Source organism: Pelophylax lessonae (genome assembly GCF_965119305.1).
Source record: "Pelophylax lessonae genome assembly, chromosome: 3".
In the NCBI taxonomy this organism is placed as follows: domain Eukaryota; kingdom Metazoa; phylum Chordata; class Amphibia; order Anura; family Ranidae; genus Pelophylax; species Pelophylax lessonae.
In genome coordinates, this window is record NC_138770.1 from 131,665,174 (window position 1) to 131,688,005 (window position 22,832).

Consider the following 22,832-nt stretch of genomic DNA (forward strand, 5'->3'; position numbering starts at 1 on the left):
TTTGTCTACCGTCTACAGTTTTGACTACACAGTAACTTTTTTCCATTAACTATGGATAATGGAGGGTAGTCTAATCTGCTGCCAGAGTCATAAACCTAACTTTCTCTGTCGCTCATTGACAGACGCAGTCCTCTTGATTAATAACACATTGGGTTATACTGCCCTCTACAGGAGTAGGACACTAGACAGAAGGAAAACGTTCTGGCCACACCTTAGGGGCAGTCCCAGAGGGTATATCCTCTCTCTCTCTCTGCTACAGGAAGTCAGTTTTTTCTGTCTAGTTAGGAGTAAGGACCTAAGTTCCTTGCTGGGATCTTGGTCCTGGCAAGATTTTTTTAGAAAACTTTTTTTATTAGGCAGCTTTTTTTCTCCAGTGTTACTTCAAGCAAGTACGCTGAAACTGGGGGACGGGCTGGATTTTGAGATCCAGTGGTCACCCCAATCAGCCTGCGAGCGCGTGCAGGCTCTAGCTCTGCGCTGGGTCGGACGCGACATAGTCCCACTGGACGGGGACTGACCCTGCGAGTTAAACGTCGGTGGAGAGGGGTTCTGTAAGGAGTTGGCGTCTGCCTGGTTCCGGTATGGTGAGTAGAATGTTCCCCCTGTCGGGTTGGTTGGTGGACGCGGGCCCCTCCTTAGGATGGTCGGACGCTCAGGTTTCTGGGTCCCCTTTCTATCCTGTAACAGGTCACAGATCCCCCAATTGAGTGTGATTGTGTGAAAAAAAAACCCAGGAGGCTTGGTTTGGGAGCTGACTATCTAAAGTCACTGTATAAGTGGGCACTGTTAAGGGACCATGACTGAAGTCAGTGGCATTACTGTGATGATGGCCATGTATAAGGGTGATAGCATCCTACCTGATAAGGTTGCAATACAGGCCGATGCCTGTGCCTGGACTACCGCCATCCGCAGGCTGCCATCCTCCCGCAGACCGCTATCCTCCCACAGCTCCCCGCAGGCCGCACAGGCCGATAGCGCTTCCGCAGGCCGCTGCCATTTCCCCGCAGGTCGCGCGGGGCCGCCATCTTGGCGTAGTCTCGTGTCTCCAGCATGGGGGCGGCCATTTTGGAAGTGACCAGTTACCTCGTGGAGAAGCATGGGAGGCGCCGGAAGGCGTGTAAAGGGGCGGAGCCGCCTCTTTTACCCGGGAAAAGTACCAAAAGACTTTGTCTGTAAGAAGACAGCGCTGAGGCAGGTTGATAGAAACTTCTGTGCATCAGGTGGTGAGCCTTGGGGTCTCTCTCTCTCTCTGTGGGGTCCAAAAGCAGGTAACACTGAGGGGCGCTGTTTGCGCTGGGGGATTACAAAAAAAGAAAAAAAAAAAAAAAGAAGTTTTTTTTCTTTGCAATTATTTTTTTGTTCGCTGGCAAGTGTCTTGTATAATCATGGACCCTGTCACACATGTATCCCCACCTGATCCCCTCGAGGTGGCCGCAGGACCCTCCAGTACCCCACTGGTTATTGATGCATTATCAGCAGTTTTGGAGTCTTTGGTATCCCGGGTGGAGGTAGCCTGTCAGGGACGGGGGTCAAGAAAGCGACCCCCGCCTACCCCTATTTCATCTGATACTTCAGATACAGATTCTGAGCTGGTCACTGCAGGTCCCTCTGCTGGGGCTGTTGTCTCAGGTAATGTCTCCTCAGACAGTGAGGAGGACGTATCTGCCTCCGCCATAGCACAAGAAGAAGCGCTGGTGGACACACTAGTTGTGTCTGTCCGGGAAACCTTAAGACTTGAGGTTACACCGGCAGAGGTAACCGAGATGGAAATTCCTTTTGGTACTAGTAAGCGTGCCAAGATGGCGAAGGTTTTTCCTTTACCCAAATGTTTTGGCAATAAAATTTAAGCGGAATGGGATCATCCGAAACGAGCCCTTGCTGTTTCTAAACGCATTGCTAGGCGTTATCCGTTTGAGGAATCCCTCATTAAAAAATGGATGGTACCACCAGTGGTGGACCCACCGATTTCCAGACTAAATAAAGCCTCTGTCATCCCGTTGGAGGACGCTCCGTCCTTTAAGGATCCGGTGGATCGAAAAGTGGAAGCGGAATCCCGCACCATTTTTTCCCTGATAGGGTCAACCTTTAGGCCAGTGGTTGCCATTGGTTTAGTTTCACAAACATTGACAGAATGGGCCAAATTGTTACGCCATGACTTAAAGGGGAGAAGTATCCCCCCGGCAGCATCTGATTTGATGGAACAAATTATACAAGGACTACATTTCGTCTGTGACGCCGCCCTGGATGCCACTCCCTTGTTAGAGCATGCATCGATGTCAGCAGTGGTACTCAGACGTGTGTTGTGGTTAAAGTGCTGGTCGGCGGATCTAGGTTCCAAGAAAGCTTTGACTAATCTCCCTTTTCAGGGGGGTCGCCTGTTTGGGGCCACCTTAAATGAGATTATAAAGGATGTCACTGGGGGCAAGAGCACTTTTTTGCCACAGGCTGCTAAGGGCAAGGGACCTCGCAACAGGCGAGGACCTTCCTTTTTTCCGCTCATAAAAGGTTTGTTCGCTCCGCTGGGGCGAGCGAGAAGGGCTCCAAAGCCCCCTCGGGGGGTTTCAGAGGGCGCTGGTCGGGTAAACAAAAATCCGGCTCAGCCAAACCTGAAGATAAGACCAACACAGCCTGAAGGTGCGCCCCCACCCATTTCTGGGGTGGGGGGACGTCTTCACCGGTTTCCAGATCCAGGGCTTTCCTGAATCCCGTACAAAGGGGTTCAGGAGGTAATCCGGTCAGGATACAAGATCGAGTGTCGATCACTTCTACCGGTGCGATTCTTCCCTTCCAACGTTCGTATGCTACAGGGAGCGGTAGTTTCCGTTCCTTGAGCAGGACGTTTTCTTCACTTTTTGCAAAGATCATTCCCAGTTCCCTCTAGGAATCGGATCCGGGTGAGCGAGCGGACCAGGGAGTCTCTGGTCTGGTGGTTTCGGTCTCCTATGCTCAGCCAGAGGAAGTTACTACTTCCGATAGAGTCCAAGTTTCTGATAAATGTGTGGGAACTGAGAGCGATCAGACTTTGTCTGATTTTCTGGACCGAGCAGCTCTAGGGCAGCCCGGTTCGGATCCAGTCGAGCACCAAGGATTTCACCAGCTGTGCCTTCATTGGCGCACCCCGGAGGTGGATCTGTTGGCATCTCGGCTCAACAGGAAGGTGCGGAGGTTTGTAGCCCGCACCCGCGATCCTCTAGCGGACGCAGCAGATGCGCGGATCGCCCCGTAGGGGCAGTATCAGCTACTGTATGTCTTCCCTCCTCTCAAGTTGCTGCTGAAGCTTCTCCGCAGGATAGAGGTGGAGGGAATGCCAGTTATCCTGGTAATTCCGGACTAGCCTCGTCAAGCCGGGCACGCCGACTTGGGCAGACTGGTCGCGGACGATCCTTGGAGACTTCCTCTCAAGGAGGATCTGCGGTCTCAGGGACCGATCTTTCATCTTGCTTTACAATCGCTGGCTTTAACGGCCTGGCCATTGAGACCCAGGTACTGAAGGACAAGGGATTGTCAGCTTCAGTTATTCCTACTCTAATTAAAGCAAGGAAAGCGACTTCTAGCAAGGTCTATTATCGTACATGGAAGATTTATATTGCGTGGTGTGAATCCCTTGGATTTCCCCCACGTACCTATCCGGTGACCCGAATCTTGGCTTTTCTGCAACAGGGGGTTGAGCAGAAGCTGTCCTTGAGCACTATCAAGGGTCAGGTTTCAGCGTTAGAAATCTTCTTTCAGAAACCTTTTGGCTACTCATTCCTTGGTGCGGAATTTCATCCAGGGAGTGCGGCACCTGGCTCCGCCAGTGCACGCGCCCTTACCGCCCTGGGATCTTAATCTGGTGTTGTCGGTTCTTCAGAAACCTCCCTTTGAAGATATCAGGGAGATTCCCTTGCTTACTTTATCCCAGAAGGTGGCCTTCTTGGTGGCTATCACTTCTGCACGCAGGGTGTCAGAACTGGCTGCATTATCTTGTCGTTCCCCATATCTGGTGGTTCATAGGGATAAGGTGGTTCTTCGTCCGAATCCATCCTTCCTTCCTAAAGTGGTTTCAGAGTTTCATCTGAATGAAGATATTGTATTGCCTTCCCTGTGTCCTAAGCCCAGTCATCCTCGGGAGTTTGCGTTACATTCCTTGGATGTGGTTCGGGCAATCAGGGTATACCTGAAGACTACGGACTCGTTTCGTAAAACGGATTCACTTTTTGTGATCACGGATGGCCCCAAAAAGGGGTTGCCTGCATCTGCCGCGACTATCTCCAAATGGATCAGACAGACGGTGGTACAGGCATATTCTATTAAGGGTCGGGATTCCCTGTTAAGGCGCACTCCACTCGGGCGCTTAGTGCTTCCTGGGCCTTCCGCCATCAGGCGTCAGTGGTCCAGGTTTGCAAGGCGGCTACCTGGTCGTCGGTTCATACCTTTACAAAATTTTATAAAGTTGATGTGATGGCATCGGCGGATGCCTCTTTTGGCCGCAAGGTTCTGCAGGCCGCAATTTGAGGAGACCGGTGGTCTACCTCAAGGGTTTTTTCCGTTGGATTTTCAGTTGAGTCTCATCCTTTAGTTTAATGAGCCTTTAAAGACTTCTAGTCGGCACCGGTTGGGCCTTCTAGATTTAAATTTTTCTGTTATCCCTCCCCTCATTTGTGGCACTGCTTTGGGGCGTCCCAATGTGTTATTAATCAAGAGGACTGCGTCTGTCAATGAGCGACAGAGAAAGATGGATTTTTGTAAAATCTTACCGTAAAATCCTTTTCTCTAGCGCTCATTGACAGACGTAGTCCTCGGTGATACACCACCTTCGGGTTATGTTGCCTCCACAGGAGCAGGACTAGACAGGAAATTAAAAAGCTCTGGCCACACCCCAGGGGCAGTCCCAGAGGGTATATCCTCTCTCTCTCTGCCTCAGCAAATCAGTTATTTTCTGTCTAGTTAGGAGTAAGGACCTAGACACCTTGCTGGGATCTTAGGTCCTGGCAAGAATTTTTTTCTTAAAGGATTTTTTTAGACAGCTTTTTTTTCCAGTGTTCCTGATGAGATCTTCAAGCAAGAAAGCTGAACTGGGCGACGGGCTGGATGTTGAGATCCGGTGGTCACCCCAGTTCAGCCTACGAGCGCGTGCAGGCCATAGCTCCGCGCTGGGTCGGCCGCGACAAAGTCCCATTAAAGGACTGTCCACGCGAGTTAAACGTCTCGCTGAAACGCCAAAGACCATGAGTCACGGCGTCCGTATCGGTCGACAGCCCTCCCGCCCCGGTGGAGAGGGGTACTGTCAGGAGTTGGTGCCCGCCTGGTTCCGGTATGGTGAGTAGTATGTTCCCCCTTTCCCCCTGACGGGTTTTGTGGTGAACGCGGGCCCCTCTCTGTATGGTAAGATAGAGTCCCTTTCTATCCTACAACATGACACAGATCCTCCTACTTTGAGTGTGATTTTATGTGTGCAAAAAGCCAGGCGGCTTGGTTTGGGAGCTAACAATCTAATTGTATACATGTTTTAAAGATGTAATCTGTGGCATTCTGGGAATCTTATGGGTTAAGAATAAGCTACCTACCAGTCAGAAGCCACGGACATGTAGACTGCCTTCCTAATCAGATCTCCAGCTATTAGCAGGCCTCCCGAACGGCCATGCGGTCCGCCAGGGCCGGTACCGCCAACCACGCCATATCCCCATGCAGTGAGAGTGTTGTGTGCCCTGCAGCACACCGCTATTCAGTACGGGCCGCCGCCATTTTTTTTTTTTTGCTGGATCGCACGAGCCGCCATTTTGGCGTAGCCTCGTGTCTCCAGCATGGGGGCGGCCATGTTTGAGGTGATCCAAACACCTCGTGGAGCTTGGGGGAGGCGCCGGAAGGCGTACAGAGGGGCGGAGCCGCCTCCTTTCTTCCTGGGCAGCCAGCCAAAAGACTTCCTGTTTGTTAAGACAGCGCTGTAACCTGTTGCAGTTAAACTCTGAGCATCAAGTGGTGAGCCTGGGGGTCTATCTCTCTCTCTCTCGATCGATAGGGATCCCTAGCAGGTAACACTAAGGGGCTTTTGTGGCGCTGGGGGTCGAAAAAAAAAAAAAAAAAAAAAAAGATAAGTTTTATTTTTGAATTATATTATCCAGGAAGTAACTGGAGTTATCATGGACCCTGCCACACATATTCCCCCACCTGTTTCCCTCGAGGGGGCCACGGGACCCGCCGGTGCACAGAGTATAGAGTAATTTACAGCAATTTTGGAGTCTATGGTGGCTCGGGTGGAGGCGGCCTGTCAGGGACGGGGGTCAAGGAAGCGACCCCCGCCTACCCCTATACCATCTGACACCTCTGACTCAGATTCAGAGGTGGTCACGGCAGTTGCAGGTTCCTCTGCAAGGGCTGTTATCCCAGGTAAAGCCCCCTCAGACAGTGAGGAGGACGCTTCTTCTCCTGCTATTATTCAGGAAGAAGCATTGGTGGACGCACTAGTTGTGGCAGTGCAGGAAACCTTAAAACTTGAGGCTTTACCGGCAGAGGCAACTGAAACAGAGATTCCTTTTGGTACTAATAAGCCCATCAAGACGATGAAGGCTTTTCCTGTACCTAAATGTTTCGGTAATCAGATTAAAGGAGAATGGGAGCATTCTAAACGTACCTTTACTATTTCCAAGCGTATTGCTAGACGCTATCCGTTTGAGGAATCCATCATTAAGAAATGGACGGTACCACCAGTCATGGATCCGCCTATTTCCAGGCTGAATAAAGCCACGGTTATTCCAGTGGAGGACACTTCGTCCTTTAAGGATCCGGTGGATCGAAAGATGGAAGCAGAGTCCCGCACCATCTTCTGTCTGATAGGGTCAGCTTTTAGACCAGTAATTGTTATTGGTCTAGTTTCCCAGACACTTACGGAATGGGCGAAAATGGTACGCCAAGATCTTAGGGGAAAAGATATTCCCCAGGAGACATCTGATTTGATGGAACAGATTATACAAGGGCTACAGTTTATCTGTGACGCAGCCTTGGACACTACTCCCTTATTAGGGCATGCATCCAAGACAGCGGTGATCCTCAGACGTGTGCTGTGGTTAAAATGCTGGTCAGCTGACCTAGGTTCCAAGAAGACCTTGACAAATCTCCCCTTTCAGGGGAATCGTCTATTTGGGGCCAACCTAGATGAAATCATTAAGGATGCCACTGGGGGCAAGAGCACTTTTTTGCCACAGGCTGCTAAAGCTAAGGGACCTCGCAACAAGCGAGGACCTTTCTTTACCGCCCATAAAGGGCGCCCGGCTGGTACTAGCGGGAAAGGCAAGACTCCTCCAGGAGGGTTCAAGAAGGGCTGGTCGGACAAGCAAAGGACCAACCCAGCCAAACCCGAAGCAAAGGAGTACACAGCCTGAAGGTGCGCCCCCACCCGGTTTCAGGGTGGGGGGACGTTTTCACCGGTATTCAGGACATTAGATCGAGCATCAACCACTACTACCGGTGCGATTCTTCCCTTCCAACATTTAAGTACTACAGGAAGCGGTAATTACCGTTCCCTGAATAGATCTTTTCCTTTACCTTTTCCTAAGATTAGTCCCGATACCTCACAGGAATCGGATCTGGTTGACCAGATAGGCCAAGTAGCCTCTAGTCGGGTGACTTCGGTCCCTGAGGTTCAACCAGAAAAGATCACCTTTCCTGATAACTATCAGGTATCTGATAAATGTGTGGGAACAGAAAACGACCAGACTTTCTCGGATGGTCGGGGCCAGATACCTCTAGGGACGCCTGGTTCAGATCCAATCAGCGCCAGTGGTCCTAGAAATTCTAGGCTGGCCTCCTCAAGCCGGCCTGGCCGACTTGGACATGTTAGTCGTAGACGTTCCGTGGGAACTTCGTCTCAGGGAGTGTCTGTGGTCTCAAGGACCAATTTACCATCATGCTTTACAGTCGCTGGGTTTAATGGCCTGGCCATTGAGACCCAAGTACTGAAGGACAGAGGTTTGTCAGCTTCAGTCATTCCTACCCTTATTAAAGCAAGGAAAGCGACTTCCAGCAAAGTCTATTATCACACATGGAAAACTTATATTGCGTGGTGCGAATCTTTAGGATTTCCTCCACGTACCTATTCGGTGTCTCGAATATTGGCCTTTTTGCAACAGGGGGTTGAGCAGAAGCTAGCCTTGAGCACCATCAAGGGTCAAGTTTCAGCATTGGCAATCTTCTTTCAGAAGCCTTTAGCTACCAAATCCTTGGTGCGGAATTTCATCCAGGGGGTGCGGCACCTGGCTCCTCCAGACCGCGCGCCCTTACCGCCTTGGGATCTTAATTTGGTTTTGTCGGTTCTACAGAAACCTCCCTTTGAAAACATCAGGGAGATTCCCTTGCTTACTTTATCCCAGAAGGTGGCCTTCTTGGTGGCTATTACTTCTGCTCGCAGGGTGTCAGAACTGGCTGCATTATCATGCCAGTCCCCATACCTAGTGATTCATAGGGATAAGGTAGTACTTCATCCTAAGCCATCTTTTCTTCCCAAGGTGGTTTCAGATTTTCATCTGAATGAAGATATTGTACTACCTTCCTTGTGTCCTCAGCCCAAGCATCATCGGGAACATGCGTTGCATTCCTTAGATGTGGTTCGGGCAATCAGGGTATACCTGAAAGCTACGGAATCATTCCGTAAGACGGATTCACTTTTTGTGATCACGGATGGCCCCAGAAAGGGTTTGCCTGCATCTGCCGCGACCATTGCCAAATGGATTAGACAAACGGTGGTACAGGCTTATTCTATTAAGGGTCAGAGTCCTCCGTTCCTGTTAGGGCGCACTCCACTCGAGCGCTCAGTACTTCCTGGGCCTTTCGCCATCAGGCGTCAGTGGTCCAGGTATGTAAGGCGGCCACCTGGTCGTCAGTACATACCTTTACAAAATTCTATAAAATTGATGTGACGGCATCGGCGGATGCCTCATTTGGCCGCAAGGTTTTGCAGGCCGCAATTTGAGGAGACCGGTGGTCTACCTCGAGGGTTTTTTTCTGTTTGAAAAAAAAAAAATTGTTTTCTCTTTTTTTTTGTTGAGTCTCATTAAGGATGAGCATTGTAAACTTCTAGTTGGCACCGGTTGGGCCTTCTAGATTGGGATTTGATTTCCATTTTCCCACCCCTCAGTTGTGATACTGCTCTGGGACGTCCCGAAGGTGGTGTATCACCGAGGACTACGTCTGTCAATGAGCGCTAGAGAAAAATGGATTTTTGTAAAATCTTACCGTAAAATCCTTTTCTCTTAGCTCATTGACAGACGTAGTCCCCGCCCCTCTGTTTTTTGAGTTGGGTTAAAATCTCTAAAGACTGCTTTTTCACATAACTGATTTGCTGAGGCAGAGAGAGAGAGGATATACCCTCTGGGACTGCCCCTGGGGTGTGGCCAGAGCTTTTTAATTTCCTGTCTAGTCCTGCTCCTGTGGAGGCAACATAACCCGAAGGTGGTGTATCACCGAGGACTACGTCTGTCAATGAGCTAAGAGAAAAGGATTTTACGGTAAGATTTTACAAAAATCCATTTTTCTCTTAAGCTCATTGACAGACGCAGTACCCGCCCCTCGGTTTTTTGAGTTGTGTTGGGTTAAATTCTCTGACACTGCTTTGTGACATAACTGACTTCCTGTAGCAGAGAGAGAGAGGATATACCCTCTGAGACTGCCCCTAAGGTGTGACCAGAACGTTTTCCTTCCTTCTAGTGTCCTACTCCTGTAGAGGGCAGTATAACCCAATGTGTTATTAATCAAGAGGACTGCGTCTGTCAATGAGCTTAAGAGAAAAGGATTTTACGGTAAGATTTTACAAAAATCAATTTTTTAGAAAACTATGAATGGGCAGCTTTTTATTGCAGATGAGACATACTAGGTCTCTTCTGCAATAATACAAATGTACCTTCATGCTTGCAGTTTTCTATTGAATGTACACTGGATTGCACATGCCCAGCTGAGGTTGCATAACTGGCACACTCTGGCTGTGCCGGAATCACTGACTCCTGTGCACATGCATGGAATGACCTCATCCCCTGCTGGCCAACCAAGAGGCAGAGATTCCGTGGAGATAAAGACAGCGGCCTGTGAGAGATGTAACTGCCGCATTGTTGGCAGGTAGTGGTGAGTATACTGGGGAGTTTTTAGTTCCGCTTTAATATACAGAGATCTTTACCATGGATTTTTTTTAACTTGTTTTTTTCTGCTTTAGTTTTTTATGAAGGCTACACAGCTGGAACAGATGAAGGATGATTATTCCTACATCATGGAAACAAAGGCCAGAACAGATAACCAAATTAATTTTGGTGAAGAGGTAAGTGCTTACAGCGACTTTACTGCCAATAGTGTAGGGCTATTAACAATGTCTTCTCCATTAATTGCTCTGAATCCTTGACTTCGAGTCCGGGCTAATTCTGACAATGCTGTCCCACATATAAAAAACATTTTTTTGCTAGAAAACTACTTGAAACCTTCAAACATTATATATTTTTTAGAGCAGAGACCCTAGAGAATAAAATTGTGGGTGTTGTATATTTTTATGTTGCACAATATTTGTTCAGCACTTTTTCAAATACACAATTTCTGGAAAAATTACACTTCAATTATTTTTAATGCACAAAAACATAATTTCTCTATGGTTCATTAACGGACGCAGTCTTCTGATCTTCATATCATTAGGGTTTTACTGCCCCCTACAGGAGTAGGACACTAGGCAGAAAAAAGTTCTGGCTACGCCTGTGGGCAGTACCAGGGGGTATACCTCTCTCTCCCTGCTATAGGATGTGAGTTTTAATCTGCCTAGTCAGGATTAAGGACCTAGTTCCTTGCTGGGATCTCTGGTACTGGCAACGTTTTTTTTCTTGTTCGCTTTTCTCTGGATTTTTTCCTGTGAGATCTGCAAGCAACTATGCTGGATCTGGGAGACGGGCTGGATATATACATCCTTTAGCGCAGTACAGGACCTGGTACAACAGGGAGTAATAGTTCCGGTTCCGTGTGCGGAATGTTTTCAGGGCTTTTATTCAAACCTGTTTACGGTCCCCAGGAAGGAAGGCAAGGTGCGTCCAATTCTGGACCTTAAGGCACTGAATTGCTTTGTGCGAGTTAAAAATACAAGATGGAATCAGTTTGCATGGTTTTGGCTTCCCTACATCAGGGGGATTTCCTGGCCTCCATAGACATCAAAGATGCCTACCTTCACATCCCAATATGTGCAGGACACCAACGGTTTCTCCGTTTTGCTGTGGGAGAGGATCACTATCAGTTTGTGGCATTACCTTTTGGTCTCGACTCTGCTCCTCGGGTCTTCACAAAGGTGTTGGCTCCAGTCCTGGCGCTGTTGTGACAGTGGGGGATATCGGTCCTGAGTTATCTGGATGATCTGTGTCTACATGCGGAGTCTCCCACGGTGCTGGAAACAAATTTGGCAATCACCATGAGAACTCTGGAGGAGTTCGGGTGGATTCTGAACTTTCAGAAGTCGTCCTTGGTCCCTTCCATGAGACTGGACTATCTAGGTCTGAATCTGGACTTGTCCTCAGCCAGGGTGTTTCTTCCTCTGGAAAAACTCCAGGCTGCGATTCAGCTGTTTCTGTCCGGCAAATGGTCGTCCCTTCGGTCCCCTTCGCTTAATTCCCCTTGAGGATCGTCCAGAAGGAAATCCTTCTCAAATGAAACAAGAATCCATATTCCCTGGAAAATCTGATCCAGCCGAGCCAGGTAACCAGGGAGCCCCTGATATGGTGGCTTCGGTCCCCGATGCTCAAGCAAGGGATATCCTTCCTCCCTGTATATTGGACAATTGTCACCATGGATGCCAGTCTGTCTGGGTGGGGAGGGGTTCTCGGCAGGTTGTCTGGTCCCTGGAAGAATCCAGATCAGGTTTTGCTTAGTCCACTGGACCGAGCACCTGCAGGGTTGTCCAGTGTGCACTCAATCGGACAATGCCATGGCCGTGGCTTATATCACCAAGGGAGCACAAAAAGTGTCCTTGCGGCCTTGGAAGTGGCAGGCATCCTTGGATGGGCGGAACGCTTTGCTCCAGCTCTCTCCGCTGTTCACATTCCAGGAGTGGAAAATTGGCAGGCGGATTACCTCAAGTCGACAGGCCTTGGATGCCGGGGAATGGTCTCTCCATCCGGAGGTGTTCCAGCAGTTGTGCCTTCTTTGGGGCACTCCAGATGTAGATCTGCTGGCGTCTCGGATCAACAGGCAAGTGCAGAGGTTTGTGGCCCACTCTCTGGACCCTCTGGCAGATGCCGCAGACACGCTGGTGGCCCCGTGGAGTCAGTATCAGCTGATGTATACCTTTCCTCCTATCAAGTTGCTGGCAAGACTTCTTCGCAGGATCGAGGCGGAAGGGATTACGGTCAATCTTGTGGCTCTGGACTGGCCTCGCCGAGCTTGGTACGCCGATCTGGTCAGGCTTGTCGCAGACGCTCCTTGGAGTCGTCCTCTCAGGGAGGATTTACTGTCTCAGGCCAATCTTCCATCCTGCTTTACAGTCGCTGGCTTTTTCGGCTTGGCTGTTGAAAGCCAGGTGCTGAAGGACAGGGGTTTGTCTGCTTCTGTAATTCCTACTCTGCTTAAAGTGAGGAAAGTGACTTCTAGGAAGATCTATCATCGTACGTGGAAATCCTGCATTGCATGGTGTGAGTCGCTCTTACTCGGTGGCTCGGATCTCGGCCTTCCTTCAACGGGGAGTTGATCAAAAGTTGACCTTGAGTACTATCAAGGATCAAGTCTCAGCCTTGGCAGTTTTTTTCCAAAGGCTATTAGCCACACATTCCCTGGTGTGTAACTTCATTCAGTGGGTGCAACACTTGGTACTTCCGGTGCGATCCCCATTGCCACTTTGGGACCTTAATTTTAGTGATGTCGGTTCTCCAGAAACCTCCATTTGAAAGTATTCGGGAGATTCCCCTGCTTACCTTATCCCAGAAGGTAGCCTTCTTAAAGGTTATTACTTCTGCGAGCAGGGTGCCGGAACTGGCGGCGTTGTTCTGTCATTCTCCCTATATTGTGATTCAGAGGGATAAAGTGGTACTTCGTCCGGATCCCTCCTCCTTCCGAAAGTGGTTTCCCATTTTCACTTAAATGAGGACATCGTGTTACCCTCTTTGGGTCCTAAGCCAAAACATCCTAAGGAATTTGCACTGCATGCTTTGGATGTGGTTTGGGCAATCAGGGTGTATTTGGCGACTACTGAGTCTTTTTGGCAGTCAGATTCGCTCTTTGTACTCACGGATTGCCCGAAGAAAGGGCTGCCTGCGTCTGCTGTGACTATTTCCAGATGGATCAGACAGACAGTGGTGCAGGCTTTGCCATCAAGCATCTGTGCTTCAGGTTTGCAAGGCGGATACTTGGTCATCAGTTCAAACCTTCACAAAATTTTATAAGGTGGATGTGCTGGCATCTGCAGCTACCTCTTTTGGCCGCAAAGTTTTGCAGGCTGCTGTTTAAGGGGGTTTCTAAGTCTCCCTTGAGGGTGTTAATGTTTTTTCAGGTTGGTCTCATCTTGTTGTTCTGATGAGTCCTATGTTGCCTGGTTGGCTATGGTTTAGTCTTGGGGACTTGGTTTTCTGCTGTTCCCACCCCTCATTTTATGGCACTGCTTTGGGACGTCCCTACTGATATAAAGAGCAGAAGATTGCATCCGTCCATGAACGGTAGAGAAAATTGGATTTTTGTCTTACCGTAAAATCCTTTTCTCTGAAGTTCATTGATGGACGCAGTACCCGCCCCTCTATTTTTGAGTTGGGTTTGTATTATTTTCTCTGACACTGCTTTGATACAAAACTGACATCCAATAGCAAGGAGAGAGAAGGTCTGCCCGTAGGCATAGCCAGAACTTTTTTCTGCCTAGTGTCCTACTTTTTTAGGGGGCAGTATAATCCTACTGATATGAAGATCAGAAGACTGCGTCCGTCAATGAACTTAAGTGAAAAGGATTTTGCATTGAGACGAAAAAACAATTATAATACCCATCTTTTTGTAAAATATAAAACATGATGATACGCTAAATATATAGATAACAAACATGTTATGTTTTAAAATTGTGTACGCCCGTGGTATGTCTCCAAACTATGGTACATAAAAATCTCCATAGGTGACACTATGGCTTTTACAGGTTACTAGTTTATAGCTACACAGGAGTTCTGGAGATAAAATTATGCTTTCACTCTTGACATTTGCTGCGATACATCATGTCTGGTGTAATCGCGCGATGTTTTAATGACATATGCGTGTGGGACCAGAGCGTGCTTTTTCACACAAACACAGGGGGACGGGGCACTTTAAATCTTTTTATATTCGATTTTAACCATCACAATTTTTTTATTTTTACACTCTCTTTAAATTTGTATTTATTTTAAAACTTTATTGCTATCACAAGGGATAAACAATATACCTTATGATGGCATAGACTGTGACAGTTCCTCTTCATGGAGAAATCTGGGCTCTATTGGATCTCCTCTGGCCTCCAATGCAGCCAATCAGACACAGATCAGTCTGACTTCAATGGCAAGGAACAACCAGGTAAACAAGAACCGAAACCAAAAGTGACCAAATCTTTGTTGCTTCCGGTTTCTGACATCACACAATGGGAGGAACAGTATCAGTTCCTCCCATTGTTATCCAGGATCCAGATGCCGCCAGTCACATCCTTACTGGTCTCCCTGATTGCTCAGAAGAGATTAATACAGCCGCTATAATTTCTATTATTTTGAAGAGCATCGCCAACTAAAAAAATGATCTCGGCAGCAGCAGCAAGTATTAACCTTCCTTTCCAGCGTTGTACCGTTAAGTTGCTGGACGGGAAGTGGTTAAAGAATACGTATGATTTAACCCTTTCACGGCCAGCACCATTTTTGCATATTATTTTTCCATGGGTGTTACAATACACATATTATGCATAGATTAAATTCCCAAACATTATTCATTTTCAGAAAGCGGAGACCCTGGAAGAAAAAAATGGTGGTAGTTGCAGTTTTTATCTCACAATATTAGTGCAACTGTTTATCAAAAGTATATTTTCTGTATAAAATATACAAAAATTAATTCTAGGGGAACACAAATCCAGCATATTAACCAGGGTTTTTTCCGGTGAGGTCTGCTGACCTTAAAAATTATCAGTCTTCCATCAGAAAGCTGGCCGTTTGTTGCCTAGTTGTTAGACAGTTAACTTGTTAGTTGTTAATAATTAGCAGCCAGGAGTGTGTGTGTAAAAATCACTACTGCCGCTAACGTACGTCTTAAATGATTGGTAGTATAAAGAGTTAAAGTACATAAGCTTTGCCTGTGGTGTTTGCCCTAATCTTTGCTAGTTTGAGCCATGTGAAATATTAATTGTTTAGTAGAAAAAAAAAATAACTTGCTATAGTAAATTGCAATAGTTCTAGCTAGTAATTAGAGGCTATAATATTCTTTAATACATCTGGGCTTATATTTTGGTTTTATGTTAAAGTAGGCCTGTAACAAGGTCTCAAATTCCCAAACGAAACCTTGTCTTCCTCTCCTTTTCATCATTTATATAGTTGCTGTGGAAAGTATTAACTTCTGCTAGACATTTTAAAAATGGATGCACTGTGATGCTGGCTTTTAAAGCCTAACTCCAGAAATACTTTGACTTTAAATAGTTGGTTTTAGCCAGGCTGGCTCAAACAATTTCCTTCACTAATTATTGCAGCGGCTGTCAGCGCTGTTTAAACTGTATGTAGCATCAGCTACATACAGTAAACAGCGCTGTGCTACGGCTTCCCTACAGCTACGGCTTCCTGTCCTGTTAGAGACTTCCCTTCCTGTTCCCAGAACAAATGGAGTCGGGCTAAGCGATGCTCAGTCATTCACAGAAAGCACTGTATTTTTACAAGGCTTCCTCTGATTTTGTTTAGGTGGAGATCATGACACCATTCGCCCACCTCGCCACCTCAGCCAATCAGAGGAAACCTTATATTCATTCATAACAATGCTGTATACTGTTGGTAGCGGATACATATAGCGCTGACAGCCGCTACACCGATAGTAAAGGAAATAGTTTGTTTAAACCATCTTGGCAAACTTTCTAAAATCATTCCTGTATTTATTCCTGAAGTTAGCTTTTAAATGGCTTGTGTCTCTTTAAATAAATGATATTTGTTTTCTATTCCTTTTCAATTTAGAAACTGCAGGAGCTAAAGCAGGATTGCATAGTAAAGGAGGATAGGTTTAAAAATTTGGCATCATTGGGTGAGATGAAGGGGAAGTTAGAAGATCTCAGTCGTAACATGGCCTGGGCAGTGGTAAGACTTTTTATGTACTTCAGTTAGCAGTGGCCTGTAAGTGTATGCTTTTTCAGTATTAAAGATGAGAAAAATATATGTACATGTAAGAGACCTGCTAAGACATATATTGGCACACTATGATCATCGTTTGGGTTGTGTGGATCAGGAGGATACAGTCATAGTTGTAGCTATATAAAGGCATGTACAACGTAAGTTGGTGTAAAAAAAAAAAAGGGGGAACAAATTTGTACAGATGGAATATACCCTTTTCTGTGTAATGTAACTAAATGTCTGTGAATAACTCAGTTGCTTTTCTAAAACAAAAGGTAATTAGGTTTCTCTTTCATTCATTGACGGACACAGCTCTTCATCTTCTTGACTGTAGGGTTATACTGCCCCCTACAGAAGTAGGACACTAGGCAGAGAGAAGTTTGAACATGCCTGGGGGTATACCCCCACTTCCTGCTATAGGAAATTCAGTTTTTTTCTGTCTAGTCAGGAGTAAATACCTAGTTCCTTGCTGGCATCTCTGGTTCTGGCAATTTTTTCCTTTTTTACACAGAATATTTTCCTCTTGTTATTATTTTGTTCCTGTGAGAACTACAATCAAATGCTGGACTGGGCGACAAACTAAATAATATAGATCCTTAGGGTCCCCCAGTCCGGCCAGCGAGCGCCTGCAGACCCCAACTCCATGCTAGGTCGGCCGTGACATAGCCCCACTGCATGAGGGCTGGCCTGTGAGTTAAACGTCTCGCAAGGGCGCATACGAACTGGCTTTGGCCTGAGTCGCAGTGTTTCCTCCTGGCCAACAGCACCCACATGATGGAGCCGTGTCCTGTCTGGAGCGGTGCCCACCCTGTTCCTGGTTTGGTAAGTAGCCTTCCCCCCACTACCACTGGAGGATTTTGGGGTTGACGTGGGACGCTCCCCAGGATGGTAGGACCCCCGGGTTCCCATCCCCCCCCCCCCCCCCCCCCAGCCCCTTCAATAGGGAGGGGGTGGAGCAGGGTTCCCTGCCACCCTGGGGGTTGGTGACTAGGACAGGGATGTCCTGTGGGCTCCCTGCGGCAGTTGGTGGGCTGGGGGTGCAAATGTTTTAACATCCACAGGTACGCGCCTCATGCAGCCGGATCTGGCCGAAAATTTAGGCCGCGTCTCTGCGGCCTACTCGCTGAAAAATTTGTGAGGCGGCCCCTGTGATTGTGACTGATGCCACTGCCTCCCGTTTCCGCCTTCCCCTCCGCTGCCCCTGGGGGTTGGCTCCCCTGGGGCTCACGTTCTGGCGGCTGGGCGCCTTCAAAAATTTAGGCTACAGCCTCAGTGTGTGTAGCTGAAGCCCCCACTCTTCTTTTGGGCACCTGTTGGGCTGAGGATCTGTGCAATTACGGCTGGGCCTCCACAAAAATTTAGGCTGCGCCCTGCTAGGCCATTTGGTCAGCTTGGCACCTTCCTTGGAAGAGGTAGTGTTGTGGGGGCGCTTAATGTTTTAATGACAGCCTTGTCGCCATTATTGTGTGGGGCTCCTACTTTGTTTTAGTGATGGTACCCTGCCTGCGCTTCTGCGTCACGGCGGGCAGCCCCCTTTTAAGGGGGCTATGTCCTATTATGTCCTCTATGGAGGGCTCGGAGGGTTACCCCCACTTGTTTTATCGCAGGATCCGGGAGTTGGTCCATTTTGGGCCCTTGACCGGCGACCGCTTTGTGGGATCACAGTCGGCGGCCTCCCCTGATTGTTATTTTTTCAGGATGAGCTTAGTATATAGTGACCCTACTGGGTCTGCGTTCACGCACCCCGAGTGCTCAGAGAGTGAGGATGATTCCTCTGCTCCTCTAGCCGTGCTTAAATAGGCGCTGGTGGATCCACTGTTTGTGTGTCAGTGCGTGAAACTTTAAAAATGGAGGTTGCAGCTGATGCTGCGTCGGAAGCACCGGTTCCTTTTGGCACCCAAGGCCCTCCAAAGCGGGAAGGGTGTTCCTCTTTCCGCTTACCTTGACAACATTGTCACAAAACAGTGGCGTTGTCCAAAAAGTCGTTGCTAAGCGTTTTTGCTTGCGGTATTCTTATAAAGATTAACTGCATTACAGGTGGACGGTTCCATTGGTCATGGACTCGCCGGTTTCCAGGTCAAATTGAGCTACCTTCATTCTGGTTGAGAAGTCCTCGGCCTTTACAGGTCCATCTAATAGGAGGGTGGAGACTCTGGCCCGCCCACCATATGTGGCTGGTTCGGCAATTAGGCCGGTAATTACTAATGCCCTGTTGTTGCAAACTCTGACCGAATGGGCTAAGCTTTTACTCCGGGACCTGGAAGAGGAGCAGCTCCCCCCTGCCTTGGTGGAGCTGGCGGATCAGTTGGGCCAAGGACTACAGTTTCTGTGACGCCTCTTTGAATGCCACTCCCCTGCTTTCTAGACTGTCTGTCTCAAGCAGTGGTCCTGCGGTGCATTACCTGACTGAAATGCTGATCTGCGGACCAGGCTTCTAAGAAGGCCTTGTCTGATCTTCCATTCGTGGGGGATCGCCTGTTTGGAGCTTCCTTGCATGACATCATCAAGGGCCTCACAGGGGGAAAGAGTATTCTTTTTCTTCAGGCTTCCAGGGGCAAAGAGTCCCGTCGCTCCTCCTTTCGGCTCATAAGCGTCCCTCAGGGTCTCAAGACGAGGGATCCAAGCCCTTTTGGGCCTCCGCTGGGGGTTCCAAAAAGTCTTGGTTGGGCAAACCACGAGCAGGTGCTGCCAGACCTGCAGATAAAATTCCTCCGCATGAAGGGACGTCGTCACCCATATCTGTGGTGAGGGGAAGTCTTCGCTACTTTCCGGGTCTGTGGACCTCCCTGATCCAGGACAAGTGGGTCCACCAAGTCATTCGCTCTGGTTACAAGATGGAGTTCCGATCATATCCTCTGGAAAGGTTCTTCCCTTCTAACCTCCACTTATCCCCAGATCACTTAAAGCATCTCTATGAGGCCGTGCAAGATTTGTTACTTCATTGGGTGATTGTTCCGGTTTCAAGGTTTTTACTCAAACCTGTTTACAGTAACCAGGAAGGAGGGCAAGGTGTGCCAAATACTGAACCTCAAGGCGCTAAACCGCCTTGTGTGGGTACAGAAGTTCCACATTGAGTCTATGCGCATGGTGGTAGCGTCCCTACATCAGGGGGTTTTCCTCGCCTCCATCGACATCAAGGATGCCTACCTTAACATCCCAATTTTTGTTGCCCATCAGCGTTTCCTCCGCTTTGCCGTGGGCAAGGATCAATATCAATTTGTGGCGTTACCCTTTTGGTCTTGCTTCCGCTCCTAGGGTCTTAACGAAAGTGTTGGCCCCGGTTCTAGCATTACTGTATCAGCGGGGGATCGCGGTACTGGGCTACCTGGTCGATCTGCTTTTACGAGCATAGTCTTTGTCTACCTTGTTGGACAACTTGGAGATTACTCTTCAAACGCAGACGGAGTTCCGTTGGATTACGACTCTTCAGAAGTCTGCCCTGGTGCCATCCACAAGCCTTGTCTATCTGGGTCTGACTCTGAACTCGTCCTCAGCCAGTGTTTTTTCCTCGGGAGAAAATTCAAAAGTTACAAGAGGCAATTCTGCTATTGCTGACCAGCAGCAGTCGTCTCTTCAGACTTGCATGCACCTGTCTGGGTGGGGAGGCGTCCACGGCACAGATTGTGCTCAGGGCATCTGGTCTCAGGAAGTACTGGATCAATGTACTGGAGCTCCGAATGATCAAACTTTGTCTGGATCATTGGACTAGTTGTCTCCAGGGATGTCTGGTGTGGATTTAATCAGACAATGCCACGGCCGGGGCCTATGTCAATCACCAAGGGGTCACAAGAAGTGTCTTGGCGGCTCGGGAAGTAGCCGGCATTCTAAGGTGGACAGAAAGATTCTTTCCAGTCCTCTCTGCTGTGCACATTCCAGGTGGAAAATTGGCAAGCTATCTCAGTCAACAGGCGTTAGACCAGGGAGAATGGTCTCTTCATCCGTAAGTGTTTCATTAGTTGCGTCTCCGGTGGGGTACTCCAGTGGTGGATCTGTTGGCCTCTCGCCTCAACAGGAAGATTCAGAGGTTTGTGGTATGGTCTCAGGATCCTCTAGCCGTCACTACAGATGCTTTAGTAACTCCTTGGAGTCAGTATCGTCTGATTTCCGCCTTTCCTCCAGCTTCTTCCGAGACTACTACACGGGATCAAGGCAGAAGGGATTCCAGTCACCCTAGTGGTTCCAGACTGGGCTCATTGGTCTTGGTACGCTGATCTGGTATGGCTGGTCACCGATGCTCCCTGGAGACTCCCTCTCAGGGAAGATCTGCTGTCCTAAGGGCCAATCTTCCATCCTGCTTTACAGTCGCTGGCTTTGATGGCTTGGCTGTGAAAGCCAGGTGCTGAAGGGCAGATGGTTGTTTGACTCAGCGAGTCCTACGCTGTTAAAAGCAAGAAAATCTACTTCTGGGAAGATTTACCATCGTACATGGAAGACGTAGATTGCGTGGTGTAAATCCCTCCGAGTTCACCCTCATTCCTTTTCGGTGGCTCGGATCTTGGGTTTCCTCCAATGAGTGGTTGAGCAGCGCTTGGACTTGAGTACCATCAAGGGCCAGGTCTTGGCCTTAGCGGTTTTCTTTCAACACCCGTTTGCCACATACTCCTTGATGCATACTTTTCTCCAGGGCGTGGAACACTTGGATCCTCCATTGCAGTCTCCATTGCCATCGTAGGACCTCAATTTGGTGTTGTGCGTTCTCCAGAAGTCTCCCTTGAAAATTTTTGGGAGATTCCCCTGCTTATGTTATCTCAGAAGGTTGCCTTTTTGGTGGCCATTACTTGGCGTGCAGGGTGTCTAAACTGGCAGCGTTGTCTTGTCTTGTCTTGTTCACCTTACCTTGTGGTTCACAGGGATAAGGTGGTTCTGCATCCATGTCCGTCGTTCCTTTCCAAAGGTCGTTTCTGACTTTCATCTGCATGAAGATATTGTGTTGCCCTCCCTGTGTCCAAGCCTAAGCATCCTAAGGAAGTTGCCTTGCACTCCATGGATGTGGTTCGGGCAATAGGGGTGTATCTGGCAGCTACGGAGTCTTTTTAGAAAATCAGACTCACTGTTTGTCCTCACAGATGAACCTCGCAAGAGGCTGGCTGCTTCTGTTAAGGGTCAGGTTCCTCCTTTCCCTGTCTAGTGCCTTCTGGGCCATCCATCATCAGGTGTCAGTGATTCAGGTTTGCAGGAGGCTACCTGGTCGTCTGTAGTGTACACACATTCACAAAGTTTTATAAAGTGAATGTGTTGGCATCAGCGGATGCTTCTTTCAGCTGCAAAGTTTTTTTCAGGTGAGCTCCAGTTGACAGTTGAGCTCCAAGTTACCTGGTTGGCTATGTTTAGCCTTGGGGAAGTTTGTTTTTTCTGCTGTTCCCACTTCTCATGTTTGACACTGCTTTGGGATCTCCCTATGGTCAAGAAGATTAAGAGCTGTGTTCGTCAATGAATTAAAGAGAAAATGGGATTTTTGTCTTACCGTAAAATCCATTTCTCTGATGTTCATTGACGGACACAGCACCCTCCCTATGGAGTTGGGTTTTTTCTTTCTGACGCTGTTTGTTACAAAACTGAATACCTATAGCAGGAAGTGGGAGCATAGCCTGAAGGACTGCCCCATAGGCGTGTTCAAGCTTTTTCTCTGCCTAGTGTCCTACTCCTGTAGGGGGCAGTATAACCCTAGCTTTACCACTCCTATGGGGCAGTCCCAGGGGATATACTCCCACACTCTGCTATAGGCAGTCAGTTTTTTTTCTGCCTAGTCAGGAGTAAGGACCTACTTCCTTGCTGGGATCTCTGGTCCAAGCATTTTTTCCCTTTTTGGATGAAATCTTTTCCTCCTTTTTATTATTTTCTGTTCCTGTGAGAACTACAATCAACTGCTGGACTGGGCGATGGACTGAATATTCTAGCTCCTTAAGGACTCCTAGGTCTAGCCAGTGAGCGTGCACAGGCCTCAGCTCCGCATTAGGTCAGCCGTGACATAGCCCCGCTGTACAGGGGCTGGCCTGCGAGTTAAACGTCTTGCGTGGGGTGCAAAAGACCTGGTCCCGGCCTGTGTCGCAGTGTGCCTCTTGGCCCACAGCACCCCCATTCCGATGGTGCGGTGGTCTGCCTGGAGTATTGCCAACCTGGTTCCATGGTGTGGAAAGTAGTGTCCCCCCTTCTCCCCTGGTGGTCTTTTGGGGTGGAAGTTGGCACCTCCCTGGGACGGTCAGACCCCCAGGTTCCCCTCCCTTCCCCCCCAGCCCCTCCAAATGGTTACTGTGGGTCTTTTGGCCACCCTCCCCAGGTGTGGTTGTGAGCTGGCTTTGGCCACAAGCTCCTATGGGGGGTTGGCTGTAGTTGCTGCTGACAGGGCTGCTGCTGAATGGGTTTTTCCTGGTGCGCAATGTGGGATTGAGCAGGGTTCCCTGCCATCCTAGGGGTTCGTGGCTAGGGCAGGGATGTCCTCGGGTATTGGTGGGGGGGTTGTTGGGCTGGGGAACGGATGTTTTACCACCCACGGGTATGTTTCCCTGACGCTTTGCCGCATACTCGGTGGAACCTATGTGAGGCGACCCCTGTGAG

At 48.6% G+C, this 22,832-nt stretch overlaps 1 protein-coding gene across 1 annotated transcript in view; it reads left to right on the forward strand.

Moving 5' to 3' along the window:
• SMC6 (structural maintenance of chromosomes 6) overlaps positions 1-22,832 on the forward strand; it is a 332,391-nt gene that overhangs the window by 64,070 nt on the left and 245,489 nt on the right. Inside the window, exons 8-9 of the mRNA XM_082248885.1 lie at positions 10,178-10,279; positions 16,125-16,244. Of these exons, the coding sequence (XP_082105011.1) occupies positions 10,178-10,279; positions 16,125-16,244 (222 nt within the window). The remainder of the gene's footprint in view (positions 1-10,177; positions 10,280-16,124; positions 16,245-22,832) is intronic.